This window comes from Bison bison, unplaced genomic scaffold (assembly GCF_000754665.1).
Source record: "Bison bison bison isolate TAMUID 2011002044 unplaced genomic scaffold, Bison_UMD1.0 scf7180017864526, whole genome shotgun sequence".
Lineage (NCBI taxonomy): Eukaryota > Metazoa > Chordata > Mammalia > Artiodactyla > Bovidae > Bison > Bison bison.
The window spans coordinates 2,508,933-2,520,992 of NW_011495077.1; the positions used below are offsets into that span (position 1 = coordinate 2,508,933).

Consider the following 12,060-nt stretch of genomic DNA (forward strand, 5'->3'; position numbering starts at 1 on the left):
GCCGGAGCCGGGTCTAGCATGTGCCGCGGCTCCCCGGCGGCGGTGACGGCGGCTCCTCTGCAGCAACAGCGGCAGCAGCGGCCGCCATGGCCAAGTCCAGCGCGGAGCTCACCCGCGAGCTGCAAGGTACGAGGCTGCGGTGGTCTCTGGGACGCTCCGTCCGGGAGCCTCCCAGCCCTAGTGCGTTACTCTCCGCGGTACACCCCGGTCCCTCCGCCCCTCATGCATCCCGGTTCCAGGGCAGCCCCCTGCCCCTGCATCCCAGCTCGGGGCATCGCTGTCCCCAGAGCATCCTCCGCTGCCCCCTCGCCTCACCCTTCAGGACCTACCTGTCCCAGAGCCTCCCGTCCCGATCTTCAGTGACAGGTGCAGTCCCTTCACGCTCCCTGGGGCTGACTCTCAGCTATCCTGGCCCATCCCTAGGCGAAGCATCCAGTCTCGCCGCCGGAGAGTCCCCTTTCCCCCGCCGGGCGGGGCCAGGCCCGCCCCGCCGGGTGATGGGAGCTGCCCCAGGTCCTGACCGCCTCTGGGCTCAACACCCTCCCTCCTCCCGGCCCCGCCCCGGAACTGGCTCCAAAGAGCCCCTCAAGAAGCCGGGCTGTGCCCAGGCAGTGGGGGCAAAGACGGGAGTCAGGGAAGAGGGCTTGGACTGGAACTAAAACCGGGAGCAGGGTCTCTGCAGCTCACCTACAACAACCCTCATACCAGCCTGCCCCCTGCTCTCTACCCCACACCCACACCTCAAGGCCTCTCCTGTTTGCCTGGTCCTCAGACTGTTCCAAACCAAGACCGACCCCCCAGCACAGCCACAACCCTGACCCCCAGAGGTGGGAGCACAGGCTAGCGCACGCAGAGACCAGGACTCTCAAGGATACTCAGAGGCATGCTACACTGTGCCCATCTCCCACACCTCCAGAGGCACACAAGCACAGTTGTGAGATGTGTGTACCCACATCTTTACAGAAACTGCACACACACACACACACAGGCACGCACGCACGCACACTGGGATATCTGGATGATTCTCCAGCAGATGGATATGGGACTCATTTAAACACTAACTCCTTCCTACCTCCCTACCCCCCACCCACAGGAGAACTGGCTGGCTCTGTGCCCCTTTCACAACTGCAAGTACTGCATACTCATTCACACTTACCCATCCTCAACACAAGCTCCCTGGCATCTTCTTTACACACATAGTAAAAGGCAGACACCACACCAGACCATCAAGCATGTAGTGGGACACCCCCACGCCCCTACACACTGACTCACTCTGTATGGGTTGACAGCTGCTGGAGTGCACGGGTTGGGAAAATCCTTCACACTCTCCCAGAGTGCCACGCAGCTACTGTCCCTCCACTCAGGGACAGCAGAAGCCAGGGTTTTCTCCGTAGCACCCCTGCCTTTCTAATAGAAAAAGTTACCCAAGAAGGAAAGATCTCAATTCCTGTTCTTCATCTCTCTCTGATTCTCTCTCCTCCTCTCTGCCCCTGCCCCTGGAGGGCCTTGGGTATGTGGGGGTAGCTAGGGTAAGGGGGGCCCTGAGCAGCCTACTACCCACCTGCAGACAGCATCCGGAGGTGCCTGAGCCAAGGGGCTGTGCTCCAACAACATCGCGTGAAGCTGGAGACAAAGCCCAAGAAGTTCGAGGACCGAGTACTGGTAAGGGACTGGACTGGGGGAAGGAAGGGGGAATCAAGGGCACCTGGGCTGGTAAGGGCAAGGAACCTGGGGGGCAAAGGAGACAGGTGGAGGAGTGCTGAAAAGACATAGCCTGTGGGAGGGGGAGGCTGGACTGGCTGGATGTCCAGGAACCTGGGGCAGGGCATAAGAGAGAAGCAGGGACTTTCAGAGCAGAAGGCCAGTTGGCAGGGAGGGCACACGGACTGAGGGCGCTGACAGAGCGCAGGGGGACTAGAGCCCAGGAAACTACCATTTGCTGCTGATGCTCTATTTTTCCCCTCTCTGAAGGCCCTGACCTCCTGGCGTCTCCACCTCTTCCCCCTTAAAGTCCCAGCCAAGGTGAGTTGGGCTGATGAGTGGGAGAACACCCAGGGTGCCCTCCTCTGAGCCCAGCAGCCAGGCCCTGACCAGGAGCTGCACATTCCCATGCCCCCACCCCTCAGGTGGAGAGCTCCTTCAATGTCCTAGAGATCCGCGCCTTCAACACGCTCAGTCAGAACCAGGTGAGCACTGGAGCGTGGGCTCCGCTCCTGGGCCAGCAGGAGGAGGGAACCTGTGTCTGAGTCCCTGCCGCTCCCTCTCCCCCAGATCCTAGTGGAGACGGAGCGTGGCATGGTGAGCATGCGGCTGCCATCAGCTGAGAGCGTGGACCAGGTGACACGACATGTGAGCTCTGCCCTCTCCAAGGTCTGCCCTGGCCCTGGGTGAGTGGCAAAGGAGGAGTCTCTCAGGGGTCAGACAATAAAGAAGCCCCCTCCCCCCTCCCTCCTTCCCCTGGTCCTGGGACCCCGTGACACCAAGGAGAAGAGCTCTCATGTCCCCAGTCCTGCTTTTCCTAGGGATCCAGAATCTGTAACAGAGGAAGAATTGAGAGCCGCTTTCCACCCATCTTGGGATGGATTTGTTGTTTTTCCAGGAGTCTAATCCGGCGTGGAAATGCAGACACCCCGGACGGGCCCCGAGACACGTCCCCCAACTCTGAGACTTCCACATCCACCACCCACAGTGTCTGCGGTGAGCAGGGGCAGGCTCGAGGGAAAGGGGGCCTACACCACCCTGCCCCTTGCTCAGAGTCCTCTGTGTATAGGGCTTGAGGCTCCACAGCTCCCAGACCTCGGAGGTTCATGATGCTGCAGGAACCCAAGACACTGGCACATAAAATGACCTCGACCTTTCCTTGAATGCTCCAAGTCTCCTCCCCACCCCCTTAGCCTTTAAGGAGCCAGCCCATCTCCTGCCCCACAGGTGGCTTCTCTGAGACCTACGCTGCCCTGTGCGACTACAACGGGCTGCACTGCCGTGAAGAGGTGCAATGGGTGCGTTTGGGTAGGGACCTGGCAGGCGGGCAGGTGGGACCTGGAGGGAGGGGCCACGGAGGAGGGGAGCAGATGCGAGCCAGTTCCACCTCTCCAAGGATGTGGACACCATCTATCATGCCGAGGATAACCGAGAGTTCAATCTTTTGGATTTCAGCCACTTGGAGAGCCGGTAAGTAGACGGGATAGAGACTTAACCCCGCATTCCAGCCTCAGCCCAGCCCTGGCCCTTCTAGCCTCTCCCTTCTGGCCCCACCAAGCCTGGGCTCTGTCTCCCAGCCCCCACACCCACTGCCCTCCACCCATCTAGGCTTCCAACCACCCCATCCTTAGTCTCTTCTTTCCTGCCCCGGTCACCTGCTCACCACTTTCCTGCCCCCATCAATCTTCCCACAGAGACTTGGCCCTAATGGTGGCAGCCCTGGCCTACAACCAATGGTTCACCAAACTCTACTGCAAAGACCTGCGGCTGGTAGGGTCTAGGAGGAATGGGGGACGGGAGAGTAGTGCCCTCTCTGGCTCCTGACCACACGGCCCCCTCTGTCCCCAGGGCTCTGAAGTGCTAGAACAGGTGCTACACACCCTGAGCAAGTCGGGGAGCCTTGAAGAGCTGGTGCTGGACAACGCTGGGCTTAAGACGTGAGGCCAGCCTCCTCCTTGGGTAGTGGTGCTCCTTGATGTAGTCTTAGGGTCCCAGAACCTCAGGGCATGATGTAGCCTCGTGATGTAGAACCATCTCATCCAGCTCCTCACTTTACAGAAGAGGAGACTGAGGCCCAAAGAGGGCACACAGCAAGTCCCACCTAAGCCTCCCGACCCCCAGCTCCACGGCCTTCCCCAGTATCTCTGAGCCCCATCCCCTCCTGCCGTCAGCCTCAGAGCAGACTACTCTGCTCCTGTCTCGAGGACCCGCAGCCGGGCTTTGTCTCAGCACCACTTCCCAGGTACTCCTGAGTGACAGCAGGCTCCCTGCAGGCCCCGAGCTGCTCCTCACCTGTGGGGACCTCTGACCATTGCAGCCCCAGCCAGGCAGGCAGATGGAGGAGGAGGGGAAGCCCAGAGCCTGGGACAAACACATCCTTCCTCCCCTTCCCTGAAGGGACTTTGTCCAGAAGCTGGCCGGGGTGTTTGGGGAGAACGGGAGCTGTGTGCTGCATGCCCTCACTCTGTCCCACAACCCCATCGAGGACAAGGGTGAGCCCCAGCCCTGAATCCTGCCCCCCACCACAATGCAGACCCCCCCAGCCCAGCCCAGAGCCCAACCCAGGGCTGAACAGGGGCTCTCCAACCTGATGCCAGCCCCTATCCCAGTACCTCCATCCTAGACCCCAGGCCCACATTCCACTCAAGCCCCCTGTCTGACTCTGCACTGCCTGCCCCCACTGCCTATCTCTCAGGGAGGCCCTTTTCTCTCTCCACTCCCCAGGTTTCCTCAGTCTGAGCCAGCAGCTCCTCTGCTTCCCCACTGGCCTCACCAAACTGTGCCTGGCCAAGACTGCCATCTCCCCTAGAGGTACTTGACCCGGGACCCCTGACCTCTGGCCCCTGACCCCTAACCCCCCCCCTCGCCGTACTACCTGGGTATCGAGTCCCAGAGGCCCCACCCATGCACATGGTATCCCAAGGATCGCAGAAGGGACAGGAGCACAGCTGGGGAGTGGGGAAGAATTGCATGCAAGGGGGAGAGGGGGGGATGGGGGCCAACCCAGCCCAGTGCCCGCTGTGCTCAGGGCTCCAGGCGCTGGGCCAGACCTTTGGGGCCAACCCGGCCTTTGCCAGCTCTCTCCGGTACCTGGACCTGAGCAAGAACCCTGGGCTGCTCGCCACCGACGAGGCCAACGTGAGTCCACTAACAGCGCCTCAAGTCCCTGCAGAAATACACTCAGGGCCTGGAGTCTCTGCCCTTTAGCCCTGGGGAGGGGAGGGGCTCTGTCACCTCTCCCCCTGCAGCCCCCTCTGTCCTTCCTTCCCAGGCCCTCTACAGTTTCCTGGCCCAGCCCAATGCCCTGGTACACCTGGACCTGGCGGGGACCGACTGCACCATCGACTCGGTGAGGGGTTGGTGATGGGGGAGCCAGCCTGCAGGGACTTGGGGAGGCCAGGGTGGGTCTCTGCCTCACCTTGTACTCTCTGGTCTCTGTACTCTCTTTGAGTACAGAGGTGGGTCAAGCTGGTAGGACGGCTTCAGGTTCAGCAAAATTCCAAAGCGACCCCAAAGCTCACCCCTGTGTGGCACTTTGTGCGCTGCCCAAGGTTGTGCTATAGCTGTGCCTGAAAGCCAGCCTGGATCCATCCCCTGGCTGTGCACCCCAGCGCAGGGCTGAGTCCCCCTGGGGGAAAGGACTCCTTCCCTAACTTGAACCAGCCACCTTATAAGCCTGTGGTGGCCCTGGCTTTAACACATCCACTGCCTATGAGCCTCTCACACCCCTGGGGCCAGACAGGTGGGAGGACACCCACTTTCCACAGAGGGGAAACTGAGGCTTGAAGAGGCTAAGTGAGGCAGGCACAGCGGGCCTTGCACAGACTGACCACAGAGGGTGAAGCGCCAGGACCTCGGTGGGGTTGGAGGAGGGAGTCTTCGCTGCCCCTTGAGATGCGCCCTGTCTCCCCCACAGCTTCTGGGTGCCCTACTTCACGGCTGCTGCTCCCACCTCACCTACCTCAACCTGGCGCGAAACAGCTGCTCCCACAGGTGGGAGCGCAGGGGTATGGGGAGTGGAGGGGCAAGCCATGGGCAACCCCTCCCTTGCTGACCCCAGACATCTCCACAGGAAGGGCCGGGAGGCGCCCCCGGCCTTCAAGCAGTTCTTCAGCAGCGCCTACACTCTGAGCCACGTCAACCTGTCGGCCACGAGGCTGCCCCTGGAGGCCCTCAGGTCGGGTGGGTGCAGGGTTGGGGGCGTCCGAGGGGGAGCCCTGGGAGAAGGGGCGAAGGGTAAAGGTGGACCCGCTGACCTTGTTCCCACAGGGCACTGCTCCAGGGCCTGTCCCTCAACAGTCACCTCAGCGATCTGCACCTGGACCTCAGCAGCTGTGAGGTGAGCCCTCCTTCCTCTGCCATTCATCTCTCTGACCTAAGTCAAGCTCTGACTCCATGTTGCCTCTGCACTACCCCTCTGCAGCCCCACAACCTGACCACACCTCCACTCTTTCTAGAGGTCATTTCCAGTCTCCGGTATCCCCTCCCTGACCGCTTGGGGATGGGAAATACCAGGCTTTCCCAGCAGATGGCAGGAACAGGCTGTCTCCAGAGCAGCGGCCCAGAGATTTTTCTGGCAGAAGGAAGGGAAGAGAGCCCTGGGGAAGGATCTGGTGTGGAGAAGGGGCCTCCTGATTTCACACTCGAGACCCGATTTGACCTTGAATCCTGGTGTGACTCCTCTTATCTCTGAGCATTAGAGGGGCCCTATCTTCCACCCCAACCCCTGCCTCCTGCCTCACCCCCACTGTGTCCCTACAGCTCCGCTCAGCTGGAGCCCAGGCTTTGCAGGAGCAGCTGGGGGCTGTCACCTGTGTGGGCAGCCTGGATCTGTCAGACAATGGTGAGTGGGGGCCCCTCCCTTCCTGGGGGCCAGGTGGGGACAGGGGCCTGGAGCCTGGGGGAGAAACCCTCAGATGACTCTTGTGAGACTCAGGCCTCAAGTCCAGGCTTCTCCATCTGCCGGCCAGGGTTCGACTCAGACCTCCTGACACTGGTGCCTGCACTTGGGAAGAACAAGTCTCTCAAGCACCTGTTCCTGGGAAAGAACTTCAACGTCAAGGCCAAGTGAGGCCCCTCTCCCTATACCCACAGACCCCCACTCCATCATCAGCTTATCCTTTTGGCTCACTGTATCACCCCTGACCACCTTTCTGCTGCTCCAGTAGCATGACCCCAGCCCCCTCTCCTCCTACTCTGAGTCCCAACTCCCTGCAGGACCCTGGAGGAGATCCTCCACAAGCTGGTACAGCTGATCCAGGAAGAGGACTGTGTGAGTGCCGGGGCCTGGGAGGGGACCTGCAGTGATGGGGGCTGCAGGGACTGGGTCCAACCCCCCACTTGCCAACACAGTCCCTGCAGTCACTGTCGGTGGCAGACTCCCGGCTGAAGCTTCGCACCAGCATCCTCATCAATGCCCTGGGCAGCAACACCTGCCTGGCAAAGGTGGATTTGAGCGGCAATGGCATGGAGGACATCGGGGCCAAGATGCTGTCTAAGGCCCTGCAGATAAACTCCTCCCTCAGGTGGGGCCCAGACTCGACCCTCTCACCTGGAGCCCCAGCCCTCCCCCAAACACACATACCTGCCCTCCCTGCTGCCTCACTGCTTATACCCCAGTTTCCAGGAGACCCTTAGTCCCAGGACTATCTCTGAGTCAGCCTCATTAACTAGGAAAGGTGGGAGGGCTCCCGGTGGGGCTGTCCCTGCTCCCTAAGAGAGGCCCAGTAGGAGGGGTAACAAGCTGATGCCCACCCTTTCCCCAGAACTATCCTCTGGGATCGGAACAATACATCCGCCCTGGGCTTTCTGGACATTGCGAGGGCCCTGGAGAGGTGAGTAGGCTAGGGCCCTGCCCTAACCAAGCCCCCAGCCTCCCTGTACCTGGATCCAGCCTGAACTTCACAAGCCCCAATCCAGTGCATCTGACCTAATAGCATAGAAACGTTAAGGAGGACCGTGGAGGGACGTGGTCAGCAAGAGGTGGGTGTGGGCAGCAGGAGCCTGCCCTGCCACCTCCTCCCCACCCAGCTGTGCCGCTCTGTCCCACAGCAACCACACGCTGCGCTTCATGTCCTTCCCAGTGAGCGACATCTCCCAAGCCTACCGCAGCGCCCCCGAGCGCACCGAGGACGTCTGGCAGAAGGTGGTGGCCTGAGCGGGGTGGATCCCCAGGGGCAGGGGCCAGCCCGCCTGCCCCGGTCCTGACCCCACCCACCCATCATCTCTAGATCCAGTGGTGCCTGGTGAGGAACAATCACTCCCAGACATGCCCCCAGGAGCAGGCCTTCAGGCTGCAGCAGGGCCTGGTGACCAGCAGCGCCGAGCAAGTAAACGTTTCCCTCCGGGACATGGGGGCGCACGTGGGCATGCGGGGAGCACAGGGGCGATGTGTTGGAGTGCAGGGCGGGGTGGGGAGGGGTCGGGAGAGAGGCATCCTGAGGTGCCTACAGCTGGACTGAGCGTGTGAGAGAGCAAACAGAATGGACATGCAGAACGTGGGCCCCAAACATGAGAGAACATGTGGGCAAACAGCAGGGGTCTCGGACAAGGGGTCCCAGGACTGTGGGAGCTCTGCTGAGCGTTCAAGAATGGCCTCCCAAGAGGGAGGGTATGGGGAGGGAGGAGGGAGGAGGGTTCAGGATGGGGAACACAGGTATACCTGTGTCGATATTTGGCAAAACTAATACAATATTGTAAAGTTTAAAAATAAAATAAAATTAAAAAAAAAAAAAAAGAATGGCCTCCCAAGAAGAGGAAGGGACAGGCCATCGGTAGACGTCACCCTTGCCCTGTCAGTGGCAGCACCAGCGACATGGTCCAAGGGAGCCCAGAAATGGGGCACCCAGGGCCCATCTGGGAAGGTGAAGAGGCGGGGGTCCCCCCTGACACTCCTGCCACTGTGCTGCAGATGCTGCAGCGACTGTGCGGACGGGTGCAGGAGGAGGTCCGGGCCCTGAGGCTGTGCCCCCTGGAGCCTGTGCAAGACGAGCTGCTCTACGCCCGGGATCTCATCAAGGATGCCAAGAACTCCCGGGCGGTGAGCATTCTGCAGCCCCGCCCTCCCCCGACAGTCTAGAGAGCACAGGAAGGCCACGTGCCAACCCAGGAGCATCCACCCCCTGCCCCGTGCATCTACCTTCCTAGCCCAGGGCCCCCCAGGGACCCAGTGAGGCCCAATTCTGGCTTTCTGATCAGACCCTGTTCCTTCTCCAGCTGTTTCCCAGCCTCTACGAGCTGGGCCACATGCTGGCCAACGATGGGCCTGTGCGGCAGAGGCTGGAGTCAGTGGCCAGTGAGGTGTCCAAGGCTGTGGACAAGGAGCTTCAGGCAAGTCCCGGGGGGAGGAGCCCAGTGCTGACCAAGGCCCTTAGCCGAGGGCAGAGGTCAGCACAGGGGGATTACTGTGGGCAAGAAGGAAGTGCAGAAGACCACCTACATGCCCGCTGCCCCAAGGCATTGTCAGAAAACTGGGCTTGGATGTTTGTTGCTTCTTTCAGCCTTAGCCCCTGAACTCTGACTTCTCCCTCGACTCTGATCCTTAGACTGACTCTCCCTTGTCCATGTGTCCATGTGGTAGGATGGCAGGAACACTGACCAGGATGTGGGGAGGCCTGAGTGTCCAAGGCTCTGCTGCTAACCTGCCCTGTGACCTTGATGAGCTAGACATGCTGCAGTCTCTTCCGTTGTGGGGCCAGCCCTGACCTCCTTGGGGCTCTGGCCTCCTTTCGTCCCACACTAGGTGATCCTGGAGTCCATGGTCAGCCTGACGCAGGAATTATGCCCCGTGGCCATGCGGGTGGCCGAAGGGCACAACAAGATGCTGAGCAACGTGGCCGAGCGTGTCACCGTGCCCCGGAACTTCATCCGCGGGGCGCTACTGGAGCAGGCCGGACAGGATATTCAGAACAAGCTGGAGTGAGAGGCAGGGGCGGGGCTGGGACAGGCTGGACTTGGCCTTGAGCACTTAGGGACTCCGGGGCCCAGCTATCAGCAATGAATAATGAATGACAATCTCCATTATAAGAGATGAATCTTTAACCAACTGCAACCTTGCTATTTAGGGTCTGACTGGTCTTTGCCCTAGAAGTGTAAATGCTGAGCTGGGGTTTAGGAGTCCAGACAGTGCACACAGGTGTACACATACACACAGCCGCACACAGACCCCAGGAAGTGACCTCTAGAAACAGAGCATAGCCTCCTCAGAGGTAGGGACAAAGAATACGGGTACATGGACTGCACTGCTTATCCCCCCACATTTTCGTGGCCCCTAGAGCACTCTTTCATTCCAGTCTGGGTACCACCTCTCAAGACAAGGAAACAAAGGAAAATTATAACACAAACCCATGAAATAGGCAAGCTCAAGAAATACTGGTTCCTGCTTTTACAGCAGTTGTTGATGCTGTTCAGTCACTCAGTTGTGTCCAACTCTTTGCAACCCCATGGACTGCAGCACTCCGAGCATCCCTGTCCTTCACTATCTCCTGGAGTTTGCTCAAACTCGTGTCCATTGAGTCAGTGATGCCAGCTAAGGCCAGCAGAATTCACTCAGCAACTCAACTTACCTCTGTCTGTTGCCCTGGAGCTCCAGGGACCTGACCCAGAGCCCCTGTGCTCCTCTTTCCCCTCGGTTCCTTCTCGTCCACCCTCCTCATCCACACACCCCTAGGCTGGAAGGGCTGTGGGTGGAGCTGAGTGGTAGACCCACGGTACCTTGCACAGCAGCTGTGTTTTCCGTGGGCAGCCAGGGCAGTTGGCCCACTCTCTCAGGCATCTGGGAAAGGCTGGGGCAGAGACGCCAAGGTGGGGACGGGGGAGCTGAGTACCTCTCCTTGTGCCCACAGTGAAGTGAAGCTCTCAGTCGTCACCTACTTGACCAACTCCATAGTAGACGAGATCCTGCAGGAGCTATACCACTCCCACAAGAGCCTGGTAAGACTTCTGAGCCTCCACCAGGCCCAGGGAGGCCCTCTACCCCATCCCACATCAACCCACCTGCCCCCCCAACCCTCCCCATCAAGATCCTGGGAGGCGGGCAACCTCCTTGGGATCTTGATCTTCCTTGTTCACACCTGTCCTTCCCTAGGCCCGACACCTGGCCCAGCTAAGAACATTGTCAGATCCACCAGGGGGGCCAGGCCAAGGGCAGGATCTGTCCTCCCGAGGCCGAGGCCGGAACCACGACCACGAGGAGACCACAGATGATGAGCTTGGAACCAACATCGTGAGCACCCCCACTCCCCTCCTTAACCTTGGTCCTGCCTCTGAACCTGCAAACCACCGTCCCTTTCTACGTCCCTGGACTCCACCCTCTGCCCCACACTGGGTCTCATCCCCTCACCCGGATCCCACCCAGCCTCTTCCCTTGTCCCATTGCCTCGGCTGCCTGAGGACGGGGAGGCACGATGGACCCTAAAGAGAAGACTTCATGAGGAATGGGAGGCTCCAGGTGAGTCTCCTGGGACTTGCCACCTGGCCCCATCATTCGCCTCCCTCTCTGCAGGACACCATGGCCATCAAAAAGCAGAAACGCTGCCGCAAGATCCGGCCAGTGTCTGCCTTCATTAGTGAGTCTTCCAGCCTCCTAGCTGATGGCACTGATTCTGTTTCTTTTATCTCTGCCTCTCCAACCTTCTCTCTCCCCATCCCTCCTGCTAGTCCCTCTAATGCTGCTGTCCCCACAGGTGGGAGCCCTCAGGACATGGAAAGTCAGCTGGGGAGCCTGGGAATCCCCCCTGGCTGGTTCTCAGGACTCGGGAGCAGCCAGCCCGCAGCTAGTGGTTCCTGGGAAGGTCTCTCCGAGCTGCCCACTCACGGCTATAAACTAAGGCATCAAACACAAGGGCGGCCCCGGCCCCCCAGGACCACCCCTCCAGGACCTGGTCGGCCCAGTGTGAGTCCCTAAGGCCTCACCAGAGGACCAGCTTCACTTAGCAATGCCAGAGCCAGGGACTCTAGCTCTAGGACACCAATGCCAGAGGTCCTAGCCTTGTGGGATCAGGTGGGGGCCCAGGCAGGCCATGGAACAGAAGAGGGAGCATCCAGATTGGATGGAGCTAGACCTGGTCACAGATAGGAAATCTGCCTGCTGGACAGTGGCAGTTCTCATTTTGGTGAGAGTCAAGAGCTGCCAAGCTTGAGATACCCATGTAGCCTGAAGTCTGTGTTTGCATGGGGTCAGGAGGAGGCAAGGTCAAGTCCCAGGGGGCTGGCCTTGAATAGAGGGGAGGAGGGCTTCCTCACCCAGATAATATATCCTACAGGACTTTCCTCCCAGCAGGCGCCAGTACCTGGGACCCGTCAGGAGAACGGAATGGCCACCCGCCTGGATGAGGGGCTGGAGGACTTCTTCAACAGGAG

The 12,060-nt window shown here is 60.1% G+C and overlaps 1 protein-coding gene across 1 annotated transcript in view; it reads left to right on the forward strand.

The window, feature by feature from the left end:
• The first annotated feature begins 86 nt into the window (after window positions 1-86).
• Window positions 87-12,060, forward strand: part of LRRC16B (leucine rich repeat containing 16B) — a 16,637-nt gene continuing 4,663 nt past the window's right edge. The window contains exons 1-32 of the mRNA XM_010831309.1: window positions 87-126; window positions 1,568-1,662; window positions 1,972-2,022; window positions 2,127-2,186; window positions 2,272-2,387; window positions 2,600-2,697; window positions 2,929-2,999; window positions 3,098-3,171; window positions 3,396-3,471; window positions 3,550-3,638; window positions 4,099-4,193; window positions 4,426-4,512; window positions 4,730-4,839; window positions 4,973-5,050; window positions 5,618-5,694; window positions 5,774-5,878; window positions 5,971-6,040; window positions 6,463-6,544; window positions 6,672-6,768; window positions 6,919-6,973; window positions 7,054-7,226; window positions 7,467-7,535; window positions 7,753-7,846; window positions 7,932-8,030; window positions 8,612-8,740; window positions 8,917-9,030; window positions 9,443-9,618; window positions 10,545-10,632; window positions 10,787-10,924; window positions 11,204-11,267; window positions 11,385-11,593; window positions 11,981-12,055. Coding sequence (XP_010829611.1) covers window positions 87-126; window positions 1,568-1,662; window positions 1,972-2,022; window positions 2,127-2,186; window positions 2,272-2,387; window positions 2,600-2,697; window positions 2,929-2,999; window positions 3,098-3,171; window positions 3,396-3,471; window positions 3,550-3,638; window positions 4,099-4,193; window positions 4,426-4,512; window positions 4,730-4,839; window positions 4,973-5,050; window positions 5,618-5,694; window positions 5,774-5,878; window positions 5,971-6,040; window positions 6,463-6,544; window positions 6,672-6,768; window positions 6,919-6,973; window positions 7,054-7,226; window positions 7,467-7,535; window positions 7,753-7,846; window positions 7,932-8,030; window positions 8,612-8,740; window positions 8,917-9,030; window positions 9,443-9,618; window positions 10,545-10,632; window positions 10,787-10,924; window positions 11,204-11,267; window positions 11,385-11,593; window positions 11,981-12,055 — 3,054 coding nt within the window. The remainder of the gene's footprint in view (window positions 127-1,567; window positions 1,663-1,971; window positions 2,023-2,126; window positions 2,187-2,271; window positions 2,388-2,599; window positions 2,698-2,928; window positions 3,000-3,097; window positions 3,172-3,395; window positions 3,472-3,549; window positions 3,639-4,098; window positions 4,194-4,425; window positions 4,513-4,729; window positions 4,840-4,972; window positions 5,051-5,617; window positions 5,695-5,773; window positions 5,879-5,970; window positions 6,041-6,462; window positions 6,545-6,671; window positions 6,769-6,918; window positions 6,974-7,053; window positions 7,227-7,466; window positions 7,536-7,752; window positions 7,847-7,931; window positions 8,031-8,611; window positions 8,741-8,916; window positions 9,031-9,442; window positions 9,619-10,544; window positions 10,633-10,786; window positions 10,925-11,203; window positions 11,268-11,384; window positions 11,594-11,980; window positions 12,056-12,060) is intronic.